The sequence below is a fragment of the Hippoglossus hippoglossus genome, chromosome 12, assembly GCF_009819705.1.
Source record: "Hippoglossus hippoglossus isolate fHipHip1 chromosome 12, fHipHip1.pri, whole genome shotgun sequence".
Taxonomy (NCBI): Eukaryota; Metazoa; Chordata; class Actinopteri; order Pleuronectiformes; family Pleuronectidae; genus Hippoglossus; species Hippoglossus hippoglossus.
In genome coordinates this window covers 6,883,544-6,905,687 of record NC_047162.1, presented here as the reverse complement: position 1 = coordinate 6,905,687, position 22,144 = coordinate 6,883,544, and the positions used below count along the sequence as shown (strand labels likewise).

The 22,144-nt window shown below is 41.7% G+C and overlaps 1 protein-coding gene across 6 annotated transcripts in view; it reads right to left on the bottom strand.

The window, feature by feature from the left end:
• Nucleotides 1-22,144, bottom strand: part of garnl3 (GTPase activating Rap/RanGAP domain like 3) — a 66,200-nt gene that overhangs the window by 19,264 nt on the left and 24,792 nt on the right. For all 6 annotated transcript variants that reach the window (XM_034602272.1, XM_034602265.1, XM_034602271.1 and 3 more), the window contains 10 exons: nt 20,913-20,982; nt 9,674-9,748; nt 7,738-7,837; nt 5,647-5,765; nt 4,323-4,387; nt 3,741-3,804; nt 3,548-3,574; nt 2,335-2,410; nt 1,876-1,974; nt 1,644-1,747 (listed from right to left, as the gene is read on the bottom strand). In XM_034602272.1, coding sequence (XP_034458163.1) covers nt 1,644-1,747; nt 1,876-1,974; nt 2,335-2,410; nt 3,548-3,574; nt 3,741-3,804; nt 4,323-4,387; nt 5,647-5,765; nt 7,738-7,837; nt 9,674-9,748; nt 20,913-20,982 — 799 coding nt within the window. The remainder of the gene's footprint in view (nt 1-1,643; nt 1,748-1,875; nt 1,975-2,334; nt 2,411-3,547; nt 3,575-3,740; nt 3,805-4,322; nt 4,388-5,646; nt 5,766-7,737; nt 7,838-9,673; nt 9,749-20,912; nt 20,983-22,144) is intronic.

The window sequence follows — 22,144 nt, the reverse complement described above, 5'->3', positions numbered from 1 at the left end:
CCTCTAGTTTTCAGAGCACCTGAATTCAGCTGTCCCCTACACTCGTGTGGACGTTTCATCACCTTTCAAAACTTCCGACCAATGCAAACTGTTCAGGGAAATATCTGGTTACCTAAATGCAAAATGCTCCAGCTAGTTGGTAACTTTGTTTAGTCGTGGGACGATAGTTTTAAGTGGGTGTATCTGGGCTTTTTCACTCAAACAGCTGCCTGTGGTATGTGGGACTGACACAGATGAGAGTGAAGAGAACAAATCTACAGTTAAGTTCTAGGCCACAAAACAAGTGGTGCTACAACGATGGGGACGTTGTGTGTATGTGCATAAGAGGGTGTCCTTCAAACAGCAAACATTTTCCGAGCTCTCCGTAAACACGTTGAGGAGCGGGGATAATTTCAGCCTTTTGATCTCACAACTTCAGAGCAGGAGCAACATCAAGCACATCTTTATAAATCCTGTCTCACCGGTTTGTTTTTTATTTTTAATATTTTCTCTTTGCCACATATGCTCCCCCTGTCAATCACATTTTAATATATACATTTTAGTTTTTTTGTTTTTCATTGTTTTGTCCTCGATGACACTGCAAAAGACACCTCACCAACAGATATACTCTGGTTGTCATGATATGTAACATGGATATTCATGGTCCCCAATGGATGAATCCAAACAATCTGTGCGACCTTGTCTAAGAAAGAAACTAATGAACCTGGCTTTCACAGGGTGAATCCTTAAGTTTTTAGTGACTCTCTTTTCTCCCCTTTTATTTCTAGCACCACCATCCAGTCATAAGTTCCACTAACACACAAGGACAATGTATTAAAACGTTTTCTGTGAATTTTAACCCACATATTCCTGATTCCCAGAGGATGAACCCTTTCCTTTTTGAATACAGTGAGCTGTCTTTTAGGGGCCCAACCGGGTACAACCTAGCTTAAATGCCAACTTTGCACACAAGCTTTCACTATCTAAGGGATATACAGCTCTGAGATCACCTCTGCACATTCATACTCTAAAGAGGATAAATCCTTTATTTAGCCCCCTACTGGTACGAGTCTAGAAACTATTACCTTACATCCAAATGTTTTGAATCGTGGTGGAGGACTTTAACAGTAGAACTGCACAAGTCAAACTGAATTGACACTGCAGAGAAACTCAGATGTGAACTACAGTCATCTTCTTCCATATGACTGCAGTTCTTGTCACTCAGGTGGATGGTAGACAAGTGACAGACCAGCAGCCACACTTGAAATGCTCTACAAGCACACAGACTGTTCTGAATTATTGACAGCCAGAATGTCTTTTTATATCTTAGGGAGAAATCCACTTATCACTTACCACTTGTCAGATCTGGTGAGCACCAGGCCTTTTAAATCATACTCAATAATATTGACATTGCAGAACAGAGCTCTGCAGTACGGCAATGATCCTTTCATCCTTTCTTCTCTTTTCTCCCCGAAGCGACGACATTGACTGACATTGCACAAGATTTCCCACCAGTGACCGATGTGTATTGAAAGTTTGAACAACTCCTCAAACACAGGTGGTGAAGAGCCAACACTGAGTTTAATAAACAATGCTGACATTTAGTGCATACAGTATAATATTTATCAAGTTCACCATCTTTGTTTAACATGTTAGCCACCGACCTGCTGTTTGTTCTCTTTGGAGTAGGGTAACATGGTGGACACATGGAACATTAGCTCATGGCCCTGATACACTGTGTAGATGGACTTAATTCCTGTAGTGTCATCTGCAGGTACAAAGAAACAAGACAACGACAGAGAGTAAACATTGGCTTATTCAAATTACCATTTTATTTTTATTTTTTTGAAATGACGACAATTATTATTGCAATTCAGCAGATGTGCGCTCACTCACTCTTGGTGTCGAGCCCTCCGCGGTATCCTGCCCATCCCTGCAGCGTAATGTTGTCACCCAGCAGATTGAGAAACTTATCAAAGCTCTCGCTCCCCGTCTCTGAAACACACAAGGTGGCTTTATCCTCTGTTGTGGTGCTGTTTTTATTGTAAAGGGATATTTGACCATTTTGGAAAGACATTTATTTATTTATTTTGTGACTTGGGGAAGATCCAGAAGATTCAAAACATTAATAACGCTCTTGTCTCTCTATTAAATATTCAGTACGAGCTAGCAGCCAGGCTAGCATTTTCCCATTGCTAAGCTAAAACTAAAGCTTCATATTGGACATGGATATGCAAGATTGGAATCTCCTCATCTACAGTAACTCTTGGCAAGAAAGAGAAGAAACACATTTTCCAAAATGTCAAAATATCCCTGCACTGGGTTTGGACATTGAAAAAGTATAATGAGAGTTACCGTTGCTAAACATCTCGTCATCTGTGAGCTGGCCGTCTTTGGCAAAAAGGACACCAAATTTGAAGTTGACAGAACCCTAAAAAATAGTTGAGTGTTTGAGGGTTTCAAAGTAATCAACAATTTATGAAGTTTTTTCACAAACAGAGGTTCCAATTACTAGCATTTCCCTAGAAATAAGGCTAAAGATAGATCTCGACTTAAAGAGAGACTTAATAGACTTCAATATATTTGTTGTGCACTTACATCAGCGGCGTAGTAAAGATGGTGTAATATTAGAAAGCAAAACTGTAGTTCCTGCAAATCTAAGATAACATTTGTGGCAGTTGACCATGTCATGGGGCTCTCACCACAGCAGCCAGAGAAAAAACATTCAGGTTTTAACATTCTTTTATTGTCTTTTAAAGTTCCAGTGTGTAAGATTTCAGTGAAAGGGATCTATTGACAGAACTTTAATACAAAATAATCCGAGTGATGTTTTCACAAGTGTGTTTCATCTAAATTATACAAATTGTTGTTTTTATTTATTTATTTGGGCCCTTTATATTGAAATACTGTATATTTACATCGGGGGGGGGGGGGGGGGGTCCTCTCTATGGAGGCCGCCATGTTTCTTGTAGTAGCCCAGACTGGACAAACTAAACACCCTTTGAGTTTTTATGTAAACTGAAGGTTACCACAGGTTCTCTTTCATGTTTGGAAGGGGAGGACGAGGTCAGGGGGATTCAGCTGCCACATGCAACTTCACCACTTTATGTCACTAAATTCTACACACTGAACCTTTAACACACACGTCAGCAAACGTAAATTAAACTAAACTTAAAGGTCTAAGCTTTGCAGATCAATGTCTCTCCCACATGTCTCTGTGTCTCTCTGTGACTTCGCTCATGTCCTGTTTGTCTGGGTCTCTCTTGACACAGCTCAGCCGCTCCCTTTTAAAGCTGAGGATCAATCAGCTAACAGCTCTCACCTGCGCTGACTGATCCTCTGGTTCAGGTGAAGGTGCTCTCCCAGCCCCCCCACCTCCACAGCATTCTTTTCCCAGATAAAGACGCAACAATGTGGGTATCTGTTATGATATGTAGGCGTGTGAAGACGACTGGGAACCTAAAACCTAACAAAAGAAATAGTTTCCATCCCGAATAAATGAAAATGATACTTAAAAAAAACCCCAACAACATTTAGCCTAACACATTTAATCAGTGTCATTCCATACCTCCTGTTCCTCCAGCACCAGCAGATCCTGAAGAAAGAAGACATTCATATTATTGTTATAATCTCCACTGACTAGCACCGCAGGTACAGATGACACAGCCCGAGGTTCCCATATAGTTTCGGTGCTGCTGAGCAGACTTGGCATGAAACGGACCAGTGTAAACATTTCACCAAGAGCAGGTTGACGCTCTCACCTTCTGAATCTCAGGGTTGAGGATCTCCCTGGGGCCTTTCTCAAACCTGTCCATGTTCATTGCACTGGGAATAGGGACAGAGGGAGGAGGGAGAGGAGGAGAAGGAGGAGTGAGGGAAGTAGTGATGAAAACAGATAGCAGGTGTTTAGGGATTAATGGAAGACGAACAGCCCAAAGGGGCTCACAGAGAGATGACACCTGACACAGGGGATTTCTCCTCCTGCTTGTACTCATTCAGAGCTTGAGGAGTGACGCTGCTCAGCCTGAGGAACGTATAATCTCATGTTTCATACATCTTATTTCATCCTGTTACAGTCAAACTATTGTTGAAGATCTGACTGACCAGAAAATATGTCTTTTTAAAACATACATATCTGAAGATTGTTTTTACCTATGAAAAGTTAGAAGCTATTCAAATGTATCTACCCCCCCTCTTCACAATAAATAAAAAAAGATATCAGTGAAAACCAATAGGGGTGATAGGGCCTAGATTTATTTATTATGAATTACAAGATTAAGTCTCGTACATATATTGTACAGAGTGCAGTGTGTCAGTGTGGAGCTCCAGGCTGCACTTCTCACCTGAGGATGGACTTGACCGATAGTGTTTTGGTCGGGCTGTACGGGAGGCTGATCTTCAGAGTCCCCTGACAAGGATGACATAGATCAGGGATTATGGACTGTTTGCACTGAGGGCTTCAACGGCCTTTTCTTTGAGGAGTAACTCATGATCAAAACATATTTCTCAAGAATGACTTGTGAGGCTGTGGAGGTGGGATCTTAAAGGTTTACCCAGCCACAAACCTGCTGCAGATTCGCATCGCAATATAAAAAAAAAATACCCTGCGACCTCAGTAATACCCTGAGGGATATTCAGAGCACACAACGTACTTTTCAATTAGCCAAACAAATTAAATCAGGGGAAGTTCAAGCCAAACAAAGTTGTTCTGTTCAACAACAACAACATCCTGTACCGGTTCGAGTCTGACAGAAACAAGACAAATCAATGTGATCAGGCAGCGGAGGTGCAGCACCCTAATCAGGTTCCAGATGAGTCTGGTGACCAAAATTAGATCCGAGCTATGAAGCTGAGTCACCACACTACCAACACACAACAATGCACACGTTCCTCCCTCACAAACACACCTACACACGCAGTGACTCAAATTGGAGTAGCATAGTCCCTCAAGATGCCATTTTGTGCCTTCTTATATTTAGATCACAGAAGAAATACCACCCACGCTGCGACTGAAGATGCGCACATTCAAGATTAATCTGTGTCCCCGAGAAAAAAAAGTTTCAGTACCTGCCTTTCTGATATGGTAAGATCCTGTGGGGGAGTCAAGTAAGGTAATTATGTATATTTTCTACTGAACTTAATATCATATGGTAGTTTTACTATACTTGAGTGTCAGACTAGCCGCTATGCGTGTATAAGGCAAATGTGGGGAATTTGGATGAGTGACATCAAAGTATCGGCCTCACTACTGACGAAGCATTTCAGGAGCTTGAGTATTTTCTGTGGGGGAGTGAAGCTCACTTTCCTACAGACTTTGGACTCTTTTACTTAGACCTTTTACATTCACAAACAACCCCAACAAAAGAGGAAAAGTTAAACCCGAAAAAAGCATCATCTCCTTTAAAAGTGACTTTTCAGATTACGATTTTACATATGATAAAACAAATTCTTGGTTCCGAGCATTTTTTCTTGGGACCCACTACTCCTCCCGTACTTCAGGCCTCTTGTCATGTTTCAGATGTGCGAGTTGTCCGTAGCTCCGCCAAACAAATATTTCCTTTCTTATCTCCTCAGATGGGGATCAGAACAGTTTGAGGTACAAATAGTTAAAATCATCCATTATTAAATTAAGAAATGAAATAGCACAGAGTACTGTGAATCACTCACCATCTTTCTCCAGAGGATGGCTCTGTACTGAGGAACCCGCTGGTTGTTCTGGTCCGAGAGGACGACTGACAGGTAGAAGGGATTCTTGTCTGCATCTGTACCCACATAGTTCTGGTGGACTGAAGGAGAAAGAAATAATATAATATTATTATGTAAAATTACAAATATACACTGGATATCGAACATGTAGATGATTTCTATATGTTCATGTTCTAAACGACTAATTTATATCCTCTCCCTTTCATCCCCTTGCTGTCTCTCTTCTTTTGTCTTCTATGTCCTGTCTTCCCTTTTATTCATCCCCCTATGTCCAGTTCTCTGTATGTGTGTGTGACACTGGCACAAAGAAAGATCGCCTGACGACACCACAGCAGAGTCACACATTCGTGCCTCTGCCTCTTTGGTTGACAGGGTAACATCTTCCGAAACAATGCCTGAACAGAGCCGCCAGCCCAATTAGACGCAGGACGTCTGCCTGCAGTACTCCTCTTCCTTTGTCTAATTCTTTCTTTTCCTCCAATGTTCCCTTGTTTCCACAATCTCACTTCCTTCTCTCCATTTGGTTTCCAGCTCTGTTTATTTGCCATTAGCTCTTTTTTTATGCTGCAGGAAAGAAATGACTTTGCAAGGTTGAGTTGCATTTATATGTTTATTCGTTTAGCTGGCTTGAGTTTATTCTCTGTGTGAGAAATCTCATTCTCTACAATCAGGAATTATCGCAACAGTTGATGCAAGAGAACAGATGAACAAGGAGGTTATGTTTTCATCTGAATTTGATTGTCAATTAGCAGGATTACGCAATAACAACTGGATGGATCACCATGGAACTTGGTGGGAGGATAGATGGTCGGGGTAGATCCCAACAGGGTAGGCCAAACAGTCCCCTAGAATTCAATCAAGCTGCACCTAATTTCACACACTTACCTAAATGTGCCTTTTAATCAAGATCCATGAACTATTCCCTTGGAAATCAGTCAAAATGTAAAAAACAAATGCCTTGGCTCAGAACCGATAACATTTTGGTGTGGACCTGGGTCAGGGGGTGGATCCAGGATATTTGTTTCCACATTGCAAAATACGGCATTTCATATAATTCATTCATGTCTTGATGAAAATAAAATCAGGCATGTTTAGGAAAAATATATTAATGAGTGTGTGCAATTTGGTGAAGCAGATCCCAATAAAATACGGATTTAGTGACTGATCTTTGCCTTATCATTCCGATGTCAAATCATTGGGTGTCTGTGAAGATCCCCGGTCATCCATCCATTGTATTGGGTGCTTAATCAGAAAGGATATTCTCGTGTTAGAATAACTGGCCTGGAGTACATAACGTGTTGTGTCGTGTGTTGCAGTCGCTCCGCTCAGGCTGCGAGACACAGATGGCCCAGCTGCAGTCCAACAGGTTGAGCCAAGAGCCGGGACACAGCTCATTGTAAACTGCCCATGCCGTACAGCATGATCACAACATGACCCCAGCAAAAAAGGGGCATTTCTTTTCTTCCTCTTGTCGACTTTTTGCAGCCAAACTTTGCCTCGCAATTATCTGCACCGATCTCATCTTCTGTCCTTTATCCCTGCCTGTCTGCTTCCTGATTTGAGCCAGAGCAAGTCAACACGGACAGGCGAGATGTTAATGACAGCAGTGAAATGATGGAATGACCATTTCTATGTTTTTAATGATCTCTGGCTTCTCTCAATGGTTTCAGAAGCTCACAGTCAGACCTTACATGTGTATCTGTTAGAGGCAAGCCTTTGCTCCCTGTGTTGAGGCTGCGTGTCCTCCACGGGCGTCCTCCCTTGGTGGCGTGTGGGATGAGAGTGTAGTTGAGACTCTCAGTGGGGATATGACTGGATGCTAACAAGTTTTGGCCTTGAATGAAGAGCGGTTCGGCATGAGGACGAGGCTGACCTCATAAGATAAGAAGCATCCTGTGGAACGGGGGAATGCATTCAGCTGATGTTTTATTTCTGCAGCATCTGACGGGCGGCTTACATGCTCCCGCTCGACCTCAGCCCCTAAATTTCTCCCTCTATCTCACACTAACGTCGTGTGTGAGCAGGAACAGAGCACAGCGGAGCAGGACTGACCTTTTCCCAGGAAGTATTTGAAGAACCATCTGGTGTGGTACTCTGGATTCTCCAGATGGACATCGGTTCTCCTCCAGGTTCCTGGAGTGTAGTCCGAAGTCTGACAAACACAAACACAAACACAGACACAAACACAAACACAAACACACACAGACACACACACCATGTTGTCATCAGGATGGTCAGTCATGATACAGAGCAGGGAAGCAGACACACACAGCACAGACACACTGAGCTATGGTCTGACTTTTTACAGTGTGGATTTTTGGAAAAGAACCTTTTGTCTTTTATAATCTGCCACCCTAGAAACTGCAATTATGCAAGACAAAGGCATGGGATGGAATCACATTAAGATGTGATGTTGCAATAAACATGAAACATAGCTGAAAACATTATTCCCCAGAGCTTGTTAAGCATGATGTTGGCAGGACGCTGGTATTATAGGAATTCAACATGACTTTTAACGGACATAGGACAGGAAGCTGGCTGTCGGCCAGGTTGTCACAAAGCTGTTAAATGTTGTCAGTCTACAGTGAGTTGGGACGATGATGACAGCAGATGTAGTTGGTGGAAATATATTTAGAAGAACTTTATTGACCTCGGTGGGAACACATTACACTATCTAAAATCAAATATCAAGATACATTTTACATTATTTAATCTTTTAAGTTAAAACACAAATTTTTGACTCCTCCTTTTAATTTCTATTGATGAAAATTGTATTATTATTAATTGATTTTTTTATTGCCGAGCCCTATTTATAAAGAACATTCTGTACATTGTTTACAACCCATGAAAAAAGTGTTCATGTTAAGTACCTTTATATCCCGTGAAGACATTTTATATTAGTACAGCCGTGTTTTATTTTATAGTCATTAATTATGTATTCTTACACTCGGTAATGGGAGAGCACGAGCAGAGTTACAGTGTTATAATATGCTTTTTAAATGTTTATATACTAACTATGAATGCTGAATAGGAGGAGGTTACAGTAAAGGCTTACCATCTACATTATTTAAGAACAGATTCACCATCATGAGCAGCAGGTCGATGAATATTGATGAATTTATCAATATAAAATACAGGTTAAGTGTCTTATAGACAGTGATAATGAGGGTCGAGATGAGATCATTACATCTGTGGCAGACACGTCATCAGAGGTTCTTCTTCAAGATAAACTGTATGCTATCCATATTTTTTAATTACATACTGTATATGCATTATGCAATATCAAAACTCTGGCCAGTTTACAAGTTTTGAAATGAATGCAGCTCATTCAGTAAAGCAGTATTTACCATTTTACGTTTGTCACTTGTTGAATCGAACCCGTTAGAACCTGCAACTTCTAATAACAGGTGGAATATGTCTGAACGTGGGCCTCAAACCAGCTCATTTTTTATTTATATAAATAATTTAAATCCAGAAACGGCAAAAATATTTAATGAGGGAAAAAAATGGAGATGTAGAGATTTACATATCAAAACAATTGCTCGTCCTTTTAAGATGATTTGTGTTTTTCAATCTTACATAATTCTCTAAAATAATACAAGGTCAAGAAAATATATAAATCACCATCAGTTACTCCTGGGTTCAGTTACTCACCTTAACGAGTAATGTAGCTGAATACCTAACAGATTACACTCAGTAATCAGTAGTTAAATACATTATAAATGTAACCGTCCAAACTCTGTATGATTTACACAGATACAAGAGGAAAAACTATAATTGCAATCATTTTAGTTTTTTGTCCATAAACTCAAATCGATTTACCAAATGCAATTACGCTTGAATATGTTTAACCAATTTTTAAAAAATGGAACAAAACAACCCTCATGCATCATTTACTGCATAAATTGGTGTTGTTCATCTGTTACCTCGCTAAGTGAATGGGTATTGGGCATGTGTGCACAAAAGTGTATTATACTAAATTGTGTACCTCATCCGATGAGCCATTCTCCACCCTGAAGCGTCCTGCCCTCTGAATAGCCCCATCTGCGTCACTGGAAATCAGCTGAGAAGAGAGACAGAGAGACACACACACAGACGGAGACACGTTTAAAACCATGACAGATCATGACTTGTGGCAGACAGTAATAAGCAGGTCATAAATACATTAGAGATGGCTGTCATCGCGGACAGAAGAGGAACCATGGCGGACGCATCACCTCTGTGTGACAACAGTGGCCCGAGTCCTCTCCACGAACACAAGCACCCTTCCCCTTTGTGGATTATCAACGTCTCCACAGTCCTTTAATCAACAATAATTAAGTCTGTGATGATTGGTCCAACCTCCCTCTGCTCGAAAGACGCCTTTTTCATGTTCTTTTTTATCTGCCACCCTCTACTTATCGCTCCAATTTTCTGTCTCCTGCTGACTCACCTCTTTCTTCTTAGAGAGGAGACGTTACGAGAGTGAAATGGTTCCAGTTGAGGATCGTGAGCGATGTGAGGGAAACACAGGAGGTGGAAAACTGAATGTATACTGTGGAAGATCATACAACCTAAAGAAATGCTTTTCTTACTGGCTTCCTTGCTGAGAGTTTGATGAGAACTGGGTGACAGCTATATCCATTTGTGGGCTCCACAACACTTTGTACATTAATATGTGTCCACAGTGTTCCCTATAAAACAATAATGACCTCAGCCAAGGAAGATAAGTTTACTCCTGAGTTTGTTTGTTGGTTTATTTGTTAGCAGGATTACGCAAAAAAACTTCCAAAGTGATTTCCACCAACTTTGGTGGAGCGATGGGGCCTTGGCTTGGGAAGAAGCCAGTGAATTGAAGATGTGGATTAAAGGGCGAGTTCAGAATTTATTGTTCACTTTCTTAACATGTATCAGGGCATTTTAAATCTTTGTAAATTTTTCAGGGAATAATGCAGAGATCTTGAGATTTCACTGTTTAGAACAGGTTTTAGAAGAGCTGTATCATTTAGGTTCATCAGGATTGCAGCTGTGGCCACGTAGAGCTGTCACCCAGTTCTCATCAGTGTTGTAAATATTTAGTTGACATGCTCTGCTACAGGCAACATCTATTGCACTTCTTTACTTCCTGGAGAGGCATGTACATTTTTTCCCGCAGGTAAAATAGTATATATTTTTATTTTATTTTATTTTTCTTTCTCATTTGAGTCATGGGTTTAAAGCAGAGGATGTTTTTGTGCCCCATGAGGCAAATGTGATGTAAGTTGATGTAAAACTAGTGTCTGTATACATCCAACATGTTACATATTGATTTCTCGACCCAATTTAATGAGTCAAGTGTTTGCTCATCTGACTGAGTGATTTACGATCTTCTTCTCATCCTAATGGGCAAAACCAGGTTCATACTATTACTATTCACATCCTCATTTCCTTTTCAAACCCAACACAGTGACTGATGTTGTGTTGCCAGGCAACAAAACAAAGTCTCCCCTCCCTTGTTGATCTCTGTCTTTTCTGCCTTTTTTCTCGGTGTCTTTGCCCTCTGCTCTTTGACCGTCTTGACTTAATTGTGCTTTATTTTGCTCCGCTCACCGATGGAGGTCTCTGTTTTGTTTACATGTAAATATAAAGAAGAGGCTGTCGCGTGGCTCTATCCCTGTACACACTGTCATACGTTCAGATGGACAGAAATAGTCCTGAGGAGCCAGAAAGGGAAGTTCCTGGTAGACGAGGACTGAACGTGAAAAGCTGCAATATGTAGTGGAACTGACCTCTGATGTATAATGAAACTAAGTTATCTATATTCCCATTATCAATTAACCTACTAATTATTTTCTCTATTAATCATTGAATCCATGAAATATAATATTGTCAGTGTCCCAGATGACGTCTTTATGTCTTGTTTTCTCTAAATAACTGTCAAAACACATTACATTCAAATGAAACACTTATTTCCGTCTTATCTTGCTCACAAACAAACAGAAAAACCAACCAATGAACAAACAGACAGCAGTGAAAACAAACCCTCTTTGGGGGAAGTAATGATTAAATAGCAATTGAACACTTTCATTTTATTTCTTCTGATAGACTCATTACTCTATGGACTTATTAATTGGGTTTTGAAGTATTCTTTTTATTCTGAGCATGTACTCTAACAGAAACTTAAACAAGCCTGCAGGTTTTGCATCATGTCAACAATGCATCCCAAATACGATAAAAACCAGGACACTAATGTGCACGTTAACACTCATTATCCCAGATATAACGTGGCTAAAGTGAGGTAGTACAGTAACTAAACTCATTTTGTGAATGGCTGACTACGCAGAGCACAGTGTTTATCACTTTGGAGAGTGGGTGCATGGCCTACTTCGACAGCTCATTAGATCATGTCAGACGGTGCGAAGATGAGAGAGTGATGAGAGAGCGCTTATCATGGAAAGAGAGAGAGAGAGAGAGAGAGAGAGAGAGAGAGAGAGAGAGAGAGAGAGGCTTTCTACTCAAATCATTAGTAACCGTCACTTTATTGTTCATACTAAACTTTATCTGATATGCAGTACTAATGCTGCCGGATTAGAGGGTTGGATCCAGTGATGAAAGAAAAAGATAGATCCCAAACAGGCACAAAGATCTTTGCTTCTTAGATCAATTAAACAGCATAATTCTTCATATTATAATCACACCTCATCACTCTTGTTATCCACATGTCTGCTCTTCAAGCATTTTCTGTTTTCGTCACAGTTTATTCATGCTTTCCTTCATTCCTCTGCCCAACTTTGTCTTTTCACTGACTTCATATCTTCCCACCTTCAACCCAAGTCTTCCCCACTCACCTACTCACTTGCTCCATAATCAATGTGCTTGGTTTTCCATACCTGTCTGATACCGACCACTGGCTTATACACTTAATTTATATAGATTATATGCTGTATTTATTGTTTGTATTTTTGTAAAAGACAACCTTGCACCAAACCTGGAGACAGTTTACTGTCACGTGATAAAGAAAAGGAGCAAATCCTCAAAATACGAAGCTATAAAAAATAAAGCTAATATTTGGAATTTTGCTTGATTGACATAAAAGTTGCCAATAATTTCTCAGTCGATCGACTAATTGATCAGTTAAATAATCATTTCAATTCAATATGATGATTTATTGACTTTATTGTGAAGAAAGGGTAATAAGTATTGTGATTTTACAAAACCCTGTTGCCCAAATCAATGTATTTGAGCAAATTTGAATAACAATCTGTTTTCAAGGTTTTTGTTTTACATGCGTGATTTGATTAGTCTAATTTGAAACATAATAACTGAACACAGGCCATGCTATTTAACAATCCTGTCAGAAAAAACCTCAATATAAAATATTCCCATGAATGAGACATTTCAGCGCTGATATGCACACAAGTAAACCACGGGCGGCATTTCCTCCCGACGCTGTATATAGAGATAATACAATAATCCAGAGGTTGAGAGCCACGCATGCTTACTGCAGGTGGGAGCCTCTGATAAACGACAGGGTCTCTGTGCAGTAATTGGTGTCTTAGGAGAGGCGGCAGAAAATACTGCCTTCTCCCCTTTCATATGCATATTAACGCCCCCCCTCCCGAAAAACAAATATATTTTCTGCATGTTTCCCCATGTGGTGGTAAGTGCTTGCATTTGCATGTGTTTACGTGTGAGCGAATGAGCGCCGCTCTTCTGTCAGGATCGGAGCGTGTGCGTGCAGGAAATGGAAAGTGAACGCTGGAGCTATAGGCCTCCATCTCCCTCCATCTCTCTCTCCTTCCTCCTGCAACATCAACTGTCCAATCCCAGGACAATGGAGGGGAAACCAATGCAGTGTTCACACAGAGCAATGCACCGCCTCCTTAGTGTGTGTGTGTGTGCATGTGAGAAAAAGATGACATTCGGTATTAAGTGCATGTTTAGTTAAATGTTTGTGCTGCTGTCTGTGAATAAGCTTTCTGCTGTTTTTGTGTGAAAATAATGAAAAAGGAGAAGGGGGAGAGGGGGCGAGGGGGAGAGATTAAGCGCCCTGGGGAGTCTGTGTGTGTTGGTGTGCGCGTGCATGTACGTGTGTGAGTGTTGTCTAGCGGCACAGTCGCACACATGCATGCATCACGCAGCCTCTGCTTCTAAATCATGCAACGGAAGAGGCGCAAAGATGGAAAAAGCTGCACTCCCAGCGATTCCCTGTGGGCCTGCAGGGGAGGCAGAGGAGAGGAAACAGGGGAGACGGGGGAGCCGGTTATGCCTCTACACTTTAACAAACAACCCATAAAACGTCTCACCGCTGTCGGGGAAGAGAAGTGGAGGGATGGGGCAGAGGGGGCATCAAACGTATTACGAGAGGGAAAGAATGACGGATGAGGCCAACAGGGAGAAAAGTCAAAGAGGGATGTAGTGACAACAAAAAGCCGAATGATAAAAGAATAATAGCCTTCTCCCCATTGCGTAAGCCCATGGGACGAGGGGTTAGCTTTATAGACGGAACACACACACACACACAAATTCTCTTACAACGCACACTTAAACAGCTCCCACTTTAGGGCACGACTTGAACATTTCACAAACACAATCAGGCTCACCGCGTACTCAGAGAGCGTCCGATTTCCCCAAGGCCCACAGGACAAAGGAGCGCTGCAGTGCAGGGAGAGATGTGTGTGTGTGTGTGTGTGTGTGTGTGTGTGTGTGTGTGTTTGTTGGGGTATTAAATCAATCGTTTTGTGAATGCTGATAGATAATTGATCTCATCAGTGGGCCTGTTAATGCACACTCACGATCCTCCAGGAAGGCAGAGAACACGGAGGCGTGGGCGGCGGAGCAGGAGAGGAAGTGGCAGAGGGTGAGGAGGGAAGTAGTAAGTAGCAGGGAGGAGGAGGGGGGGGGGGGTGAAGAGAGAGGGAGGTGCACAGTCAGAGGGAAGGAATGAATGACAGATGAAAAATTAAGGAGATCAAGAGTGGAAGAAGGGAGAAGGCAGAAAACGCTAAAGCAAAGGAATAGAGACAGGAGGGGTTAGATTGAACAGAGAGGCCAAAGGGAAGGTGGTGCAGAGAAATGAAGAAATTGTTTTTCTTCATTATTAAATCACTCTGTTGAGTTTCACAAAAATAAAAAGTAAATATCTCATTATTTCTCTATAGAGTATATTATGTGACTCAGTTTTACAGCTTGGATCATCCCGGCTAAATCATCAGTACCACAGATTAACAAACACATTACAAAATATCAGTTTTTTGATTAAAATAAAAAAGGAACAAGCTTAAGGGAATCACAATTTTCCATCGTTGAAGTTAACTATGACTCAAGGAACTTTTCAACTAGAGACACCCAACTGCAAAGCTTCCAATTTTGGCAGCTACTTCTAAAAGTGGGTGAAAACTGAAAGTAAAGTGTAATAAGCTATATGAGTAATACGAGTTTGTGATGGTTGGATCAAACAGTGTGAAACATGAAAATCTCAAGCTTTTAGCCAGTTATGTGAAATACTCTAACAAAATGGATTGTACCTTATCACCTATGGCTGTAACTGATAAAATCTAATATAGCTTTGTTATTTAACACGCTATGTTCATCAGGTACAACTCAGAGGCCTCATTTAGCTGAATACTGTGTGGAAATCTAAATGTGTGTCTCTGTGTGTATGCCTAATTAAGGTAAGACAGTTAGTAGTTCAAGCATGAGTTCAGGAGAGTTATGAATAAAGGCTGCGCTGATCAAATAAAACAGAGAATTCAAGTGGTTTGAAATAAATGTCTAAGTGGGTCAGAGTGTGGAATAAAAACAGTATCTGCGTTTAAAGAAAGAAGTCAACTGACACAGATGTGAGTGTGGGAAACAATTAAAAATAATAATAATAATAATGTAATAAGTCCTGACTGTTTTTTCTCCAAATTGCTAAGTATATATGATCATAGTTTATTCATGGGTAGATTATTTGTTCTGTAGGAGTCTCTTTGCTTGGTGCCAATCATGAATATAAACTGTATTCTATGCTTAAAAGACAAATCTGATGATGTTCTGTATTTTTCTTATCCTCAGAAAACCCCAGGAAAAACCAAAACCAAGGAACATGGAGTGTGTAGTCAAAGCCCGATTCCTCTGTGACACCAACACCCATTGTGATTTTAATAGTTTTTTTTTTTACAACAATGGAGCTCTTTAGTTCTGAGGAGCACGCTACTGTGGATACAAAGACCATTCTTCTTAGTAACACAATGTTGGTTTTGGTCTTTTTGTAGAACTTGAGAAGAAAAAGAAAAAGAAAGAATATGACACGACTCATCTTTTAAATACATGTTAATAGATTTAGTCTTCTGTAGTATAACCATTTGGATCAATTAAAAAAATATGTGATTAGTTAGTAGCTTGTGACCTGTGTTACTGAGATCAGACAAACTAAGGACTGCACAACGTATATGTAGACATGAAATAACAACCTACCACTGTCAAGAGGAGAATCAGAGGTGAGAATGTAAATCAGAGACTAACAACGTCTGTAATGTGGCTGTTTGCCATGCAGCCATCGACTGCACCCGGATTAGCATCCACGTTGCCTGTGGCTAGGACCAATAACAACGGCCCCATGTCGATATCTGCCCATTGATGCCACGGCAACACTGGTGATGACTAAACTAATGACTAGGACTGAAGCCAGTGGGCCGCCCACCCATCCAGGAGACACGCTGGTATGGGTGCAGCAGCCATAAGGGCCCTCGAATGCTGCAGCGAAGCCTGGGATCCCACAGCACAGCAGCAGAGCGACAGCTGCCGTGAAATACGATTAGTTAGAGACGAGCAGGAGGGACAGACTGACAGACAACAGCGAGAGATAGAGGGAGAGAGTTTCATATTCTAGGATGTTTGGATGAGTAACCAAACACTCTGAGGTGTTTTAAATGACTTTTAAAGAGGTGTGATGCTCTCACACATGTGACAGGGGTTATGATCAGAAACGGCACTGAGCCTTTATTCCGCTATACAGTACATTATAATGTTCTAGTAAGACAGAGAGACCTGAGAGATACTGATACAATTACATGTCTTAAAAATTAAATTACTTTCAAGGATGCACATGTATTTTTGAAGAATTCCAAATGCATTACCAAATGCTATAGAGAAAAAAATTATCCAACCAAGTAATGCATGGTTTAAAGGAGCTAGAACAAGCTTTGGTCTCCACAGCCCAGATTTACGCCCTGTCCACACTTACGGGGATATTTAGCAAAATAAACTATTTCTTTTGCATTTGGGCCTTTCACCTTCCAAAGTGCACTTTTTTCAAAAAGTCTAGTTTCTGTGTATCCTTGTGTACATGATAAACAGAGCATTTTGAAAACGATGACATCACAGCTTACTTCACGCATTCTTACTGTTTTGTGTAATGAGCATGCACCAGAAACAACAACAACAATGGCGGCTATATACTCAATTCTCTATGTTTAGTTAGCACTGCTATAGGTCTAATTACGTTACACTAAGTTTGCAGCTAAATTTAGCATCACTGCACCACGTTACCAAGACCAGAATCTCTGATTCCGGCAGATTCAGCAAGTGTCAAATACATGCAAAATTTCTTTTGGGCAACACTGAGCCCAAAAGAAAATTTCAACTGCGTCCAAGTGGATAACAAAACACAAAAGTGGGCAATATTAGCTTAGTTACATGTTGTTACTGTGTAGCTGAAACTACCGAGACAGTTCATGACTTGTAACAGATGTATCACAAAAACAAAATGTGAATTAAACGCACCAATCCTCACGAAGGAAAACGCAGTTTGCCGTTATCTTGTAATATCCACGTGTGGCCACGTTGCCCGCTGTTCAGCAAAAGTTACACAGTTTCACTTTAATGTCAATAAACACAAACAGGCGGCGACACGCATGATGAGACACACCCGCGCCGAGAGTGGGAATAAACTCGGTGTGACAGTGCAGTGAAAAGCCTCCGAGGCAGTGACAGTAACACTGGTAAGCAGGTGGGAGAGGAGCCGTCTGCTCACCAGTGACTGTGCAGGACTGACAGCTATAACCTCTCAACACACACACACCACACGCACACACGCGCACACACGCACACACACACACACACACACACACACACACACACACACACACAAACACTAGTCTCAGTTGCAGTTATTGCTGTAAACTGCGACATGCAATGCAACACAGAGCTGAGACAAATAATTGTGAACATACACACGCATGCAAAGACGCACGCACGCACGCACGCACGCACGCACGCACGCACACACACACACACACACACACACACACACACACACACACAGACAGAATCAACATGCCTTTATTTCCCTGTGTGTCACAGCACACAGCTTCAGACACAGTTGGCGCCCACTTCTCCCCCTATTCGTCACCGCCTTCATCTCTGGGCCTCGAGTAAGGACAATTCAATTCAGTGGGAAAACACCACCACTCTCTCAGAGCTGCTGTGTCAGGATTAAATGGGTTTAATTGCGGTCGGCTTCAGCTCTAGTGCGCAATGCACAATTAAGCCTCTGAGAGTGGACCGTGGAGGTGTGACAGAATCGAGGAGACAAAACAGGGCGGGAGATGCCTGTGTGTTCGTGCTGTTTGTCTCTACCTGCGAGTGCAGAGGCCGTCATGCAGGGTTTGTGTGTATTTGAGTGTGAGCTGACGTTTGTGGGAACCTCTCATGTGTTGACTGCAGTGAGTTGGGCATGTAATATGGGCTGATGGCCAATGTGTGTGAGTGTGTGTGTGTGTGCAGCAGCAGTGTATTGATGTTCTTACTCCTTAGTGTATTCAGTGAATTCAACTCCCTACTTTGTTTTTGACTTTTTGCATGTAACAAGAATAGGAATCAGGAATAGGATGTAATTTATCTATTTATCTCATTTATTTATTTTTGTAACTTTACATAGCTTTTATACCTACTTTGGAAATAGAGATATTCATTGTCTCCTGACGATGTAGCCTAATGACTTTGCCGACTCCGTGGCTTTTCCTCTTGTGCATCCATGATGTTATAACTTTTTCTTCATTGAAGTTATGTAAATATTGTTGGTGGATTGTGATGAGATTTGGTAAAAACTGTCTGAAGAGAATGAATCGTTACGACTTTCATCCTCTGACTTGTGCCGGCACATCCAAATTTCAGCTTTTCATTGTTTTTGAATGTGTATAAAACTAATGATATTCTCAACTTTATTGTTTGAAAAGAAAACAAATATGTATATGGTAAATGGAGTATTAACTAAACATCAACACGCTAAATGTGAGCACGCGGATGTGATCATTAAGCAAAAAGAAAACCCTGATAGAAACAATCTGTTCTAAATAAGAGACACAGAAATGTGTTTTCCCAAAGTGTTCCTGATCCACACAACCTCTTAATGCAAATGTTTATTATCAAAATGACTTAAAACAGAGTATGTATCTCAAAATTTGGCAACGCTCCATACATACACTCAAATGTAATTACATATTATAGGTCTATAATGTCACAAGTAGTTGGTTTATACTGTAAAGTCGTTTTCAGACACCAGCTGCAGGTAGAATCCAGAGAATTGGTTACGGAGTTTACACAGAGTCTGTTTTCACACATGCACAGGGAGAGGTTTTCTACACAGACACGTTCACAACAGCAACGAATCCTCCGCAATATTCAGGCGAGAGGTGGAGCAGCCGGGTGCCGCAGGAAGAGGCAGGAAGTGATGTATTCATGCTGCTGCGGAGATCACGTGGCAACACACTTATCACCACAAACTCTCTTGACACATTAGTCTGTGTCCTCTATGTGAATAACACCCTTTTTCCACCAGGAGATATTTGTTTTCTTTTTTTCTTTTTTCTTTCTGCGTCTGTCGCCTGTTCGAAGTGTTATCAACCCCCCCACAACTTCTCCTGGATTTGATAAAAAGTCAGCAGAGACTGCGGAGCGTTTCACTCGGACATTTGCATTCACACATGCACCTCCTCTGCAGAACATATGGAGGAACTGTGGAATTCAGTGCATATCTGAAAGCTGTGGGGACAAGAGTGAATCATATTTGTGTCTGTGGAGGTACATGCTCTTATTGCCGTGGCTTCTATGAGGCCAACCACAAAACAAACAGGATGAGTCACAGACGCTGGTCTCTGTTATAAAGGAGACCGTTCTTTGAATCAGTATCTCCCACTTGACTTGAGACATTCAAAACATGATCTGGAGTCAAACTTGTCAACTAAGATACAACAGAAAATTTCTTTCACACACTTTGGTTTTTCATTAATTGCTGCTTGCCTCACTTAACTATATATAATGTGTTTTTAATTGCTGTATTTCATATCCATCCAGCCATCATCTATTCCTCTTCACCTTTGAGGGTGGCGTGGGAAGATGGAGTCAATGTATCACAGGGTCAATATACATAAACAAACAACCATTCACACCTATGAACAATTTATAGTCTCCAATTAACCTAAACCCAATATTTGGACTGTGGGAGGCTGGAGCCAGAGTACCTGATGATAACCCACGTAGACGTGGGGAAACTAGCATCAAACCTGGGATGATTACACCTGTGATCATCATGTTTTCATCCATTACATGACTCATGAATACAACAAGTCATAACAGCATGTGAAGTGCAAAAGAGGAAAACAGTCCTGATCTCATCCTGGCTCACCCCCCCCACAGACAGCAGTACAGTGTGTGGTGTCAGTCTGCTGGCGCTGATAGGCAGCATGTGGTTTCTCCTCAACACTAATCTGTCGGACAAGCAGTGAGCAGCACTCCAATAATATGTCTCTGGTAGGAAGTACGAGCGCAGCGCAAAACTCTAGGACTTCCTGCTCCTCTGGGCTATCAGGATGTACAGACTCAGAGGAGCAACACACACTCACACACACTCGTGCATACTCCCTCGAACCAACAATGACTCAACAGCTTTGTAGCCAACCACAAAGACACACACTGTGCAGCAGCAGCTTCACATCAGCAACACAGGAACTTTGGAGGCGCTGAACGAGCACCCGCCGTGATCCACTCTGGCATAAGCACATCTCTGGACCACACCCAGTACGTCATGACTTGTAAGTCCCCCCCTCCGCTGACCACCCAGTGTCAACAGAAAAGATGGGAGCACAATGGGAGTGAGAGCCAGGAGGGGAGGGGGGGGGAGATCACGAGGAGGAGGAGGAGGAGGGGAAAGAAGATGAGCAGACAGAGACGCTGAGACACAAAGAGAGCAACAAGCAGATGAGTGCGTTGTGGGTGGGACTCACCAGCTCCACCGACCCATAGTGTTTCCTGCTGAAGTCTCCACGCCTGCAGCCCAGGTCCTCCGAGGCAGAGCTGCAAAACAAACACACACACGGTCACACACATGGCCTCCATCAAACCACATAAACACACGGTAACTGTGACATCACTCGTACATGAGGGGCAGTCGCAGCATCTGCTTTTCTCCCGTCCCTTTAACCTCACTTCGTCTCCTTGCTCATGACCACTTTCTTCCCGCTACGTTCATTCTCTCTGCCCTTCCCTTCTCTTTTTCTTTCTGTCTTTCTTCCCCCTCCTCCTGTCTGTGTGTCTTTTGGCGTGGCGGGGCCGGCAGTGGCACAGCGACTGGCTGGGAGTGGCGGCCAACCCAGTTCTGATTGAGATGTGGGTCCTGATTGAATTATGGCCGAGTGATAGATGGAGACTGGCTGGGAGAGCTGACTGCTGGTCGAATAGTAAAACGCACACACAGAGTGAATACAATCGCTAACACATGTAAAGGAAAGTGGCACACATGCAAAAGGCATACGTTTAAAAACGTCATACAATAACTTTACAGTCGTCTTAGGCGTTTTACTAAATATCAATATTTACATGGGCCTAAAAGCCACTTGCAGCGTAGATCTATATTAGGGAACACAATCTCACATCAAGTCTACTTCTCTCTGGTGTCACATTGAATAAAATGCTTGACAAAGAAATTCCATTTGCACTAAAAATCTCTACAACAATACACTTTATTACCGTTGTTATTTATCTGAGTTGCTTGTCGAAAAGCTCACAATAAAGACACAGATCCCTTTCCGTCAAATCGATTTCTAAGAACTAGAAGAGCACACATCCGCCGAGGCCCAACAGTCCCTTTTAATTCAATCAAACTGCAACTAATCAGGGAAATCTGTGAAAGTGTCAAAAACACCCAATATCACAATGTTAAAGAAGATAATATATAATTCCTGGATCTGTCTCCCTGATCTGAATCTGCACCTGATCCATCCTTCCACCAGGTTTCGTGGAAATGCATTTGGTAGTCTTTGCATAATCCTGCTTAGAAACAAACATACAAACCAACCAACAAACAAGGCGGACAAGGGGGAAAACACAACCTACTTGGCAGCGGTGATGAAGGTAAAGTTTAATAGTTTTGGAAAAACAGCAGATCTTGTTGTCATGGGACAAGATCTGTGCCTTAAATCTATGCATTCAAATGGAACTATAGTTAGCATATAATTTT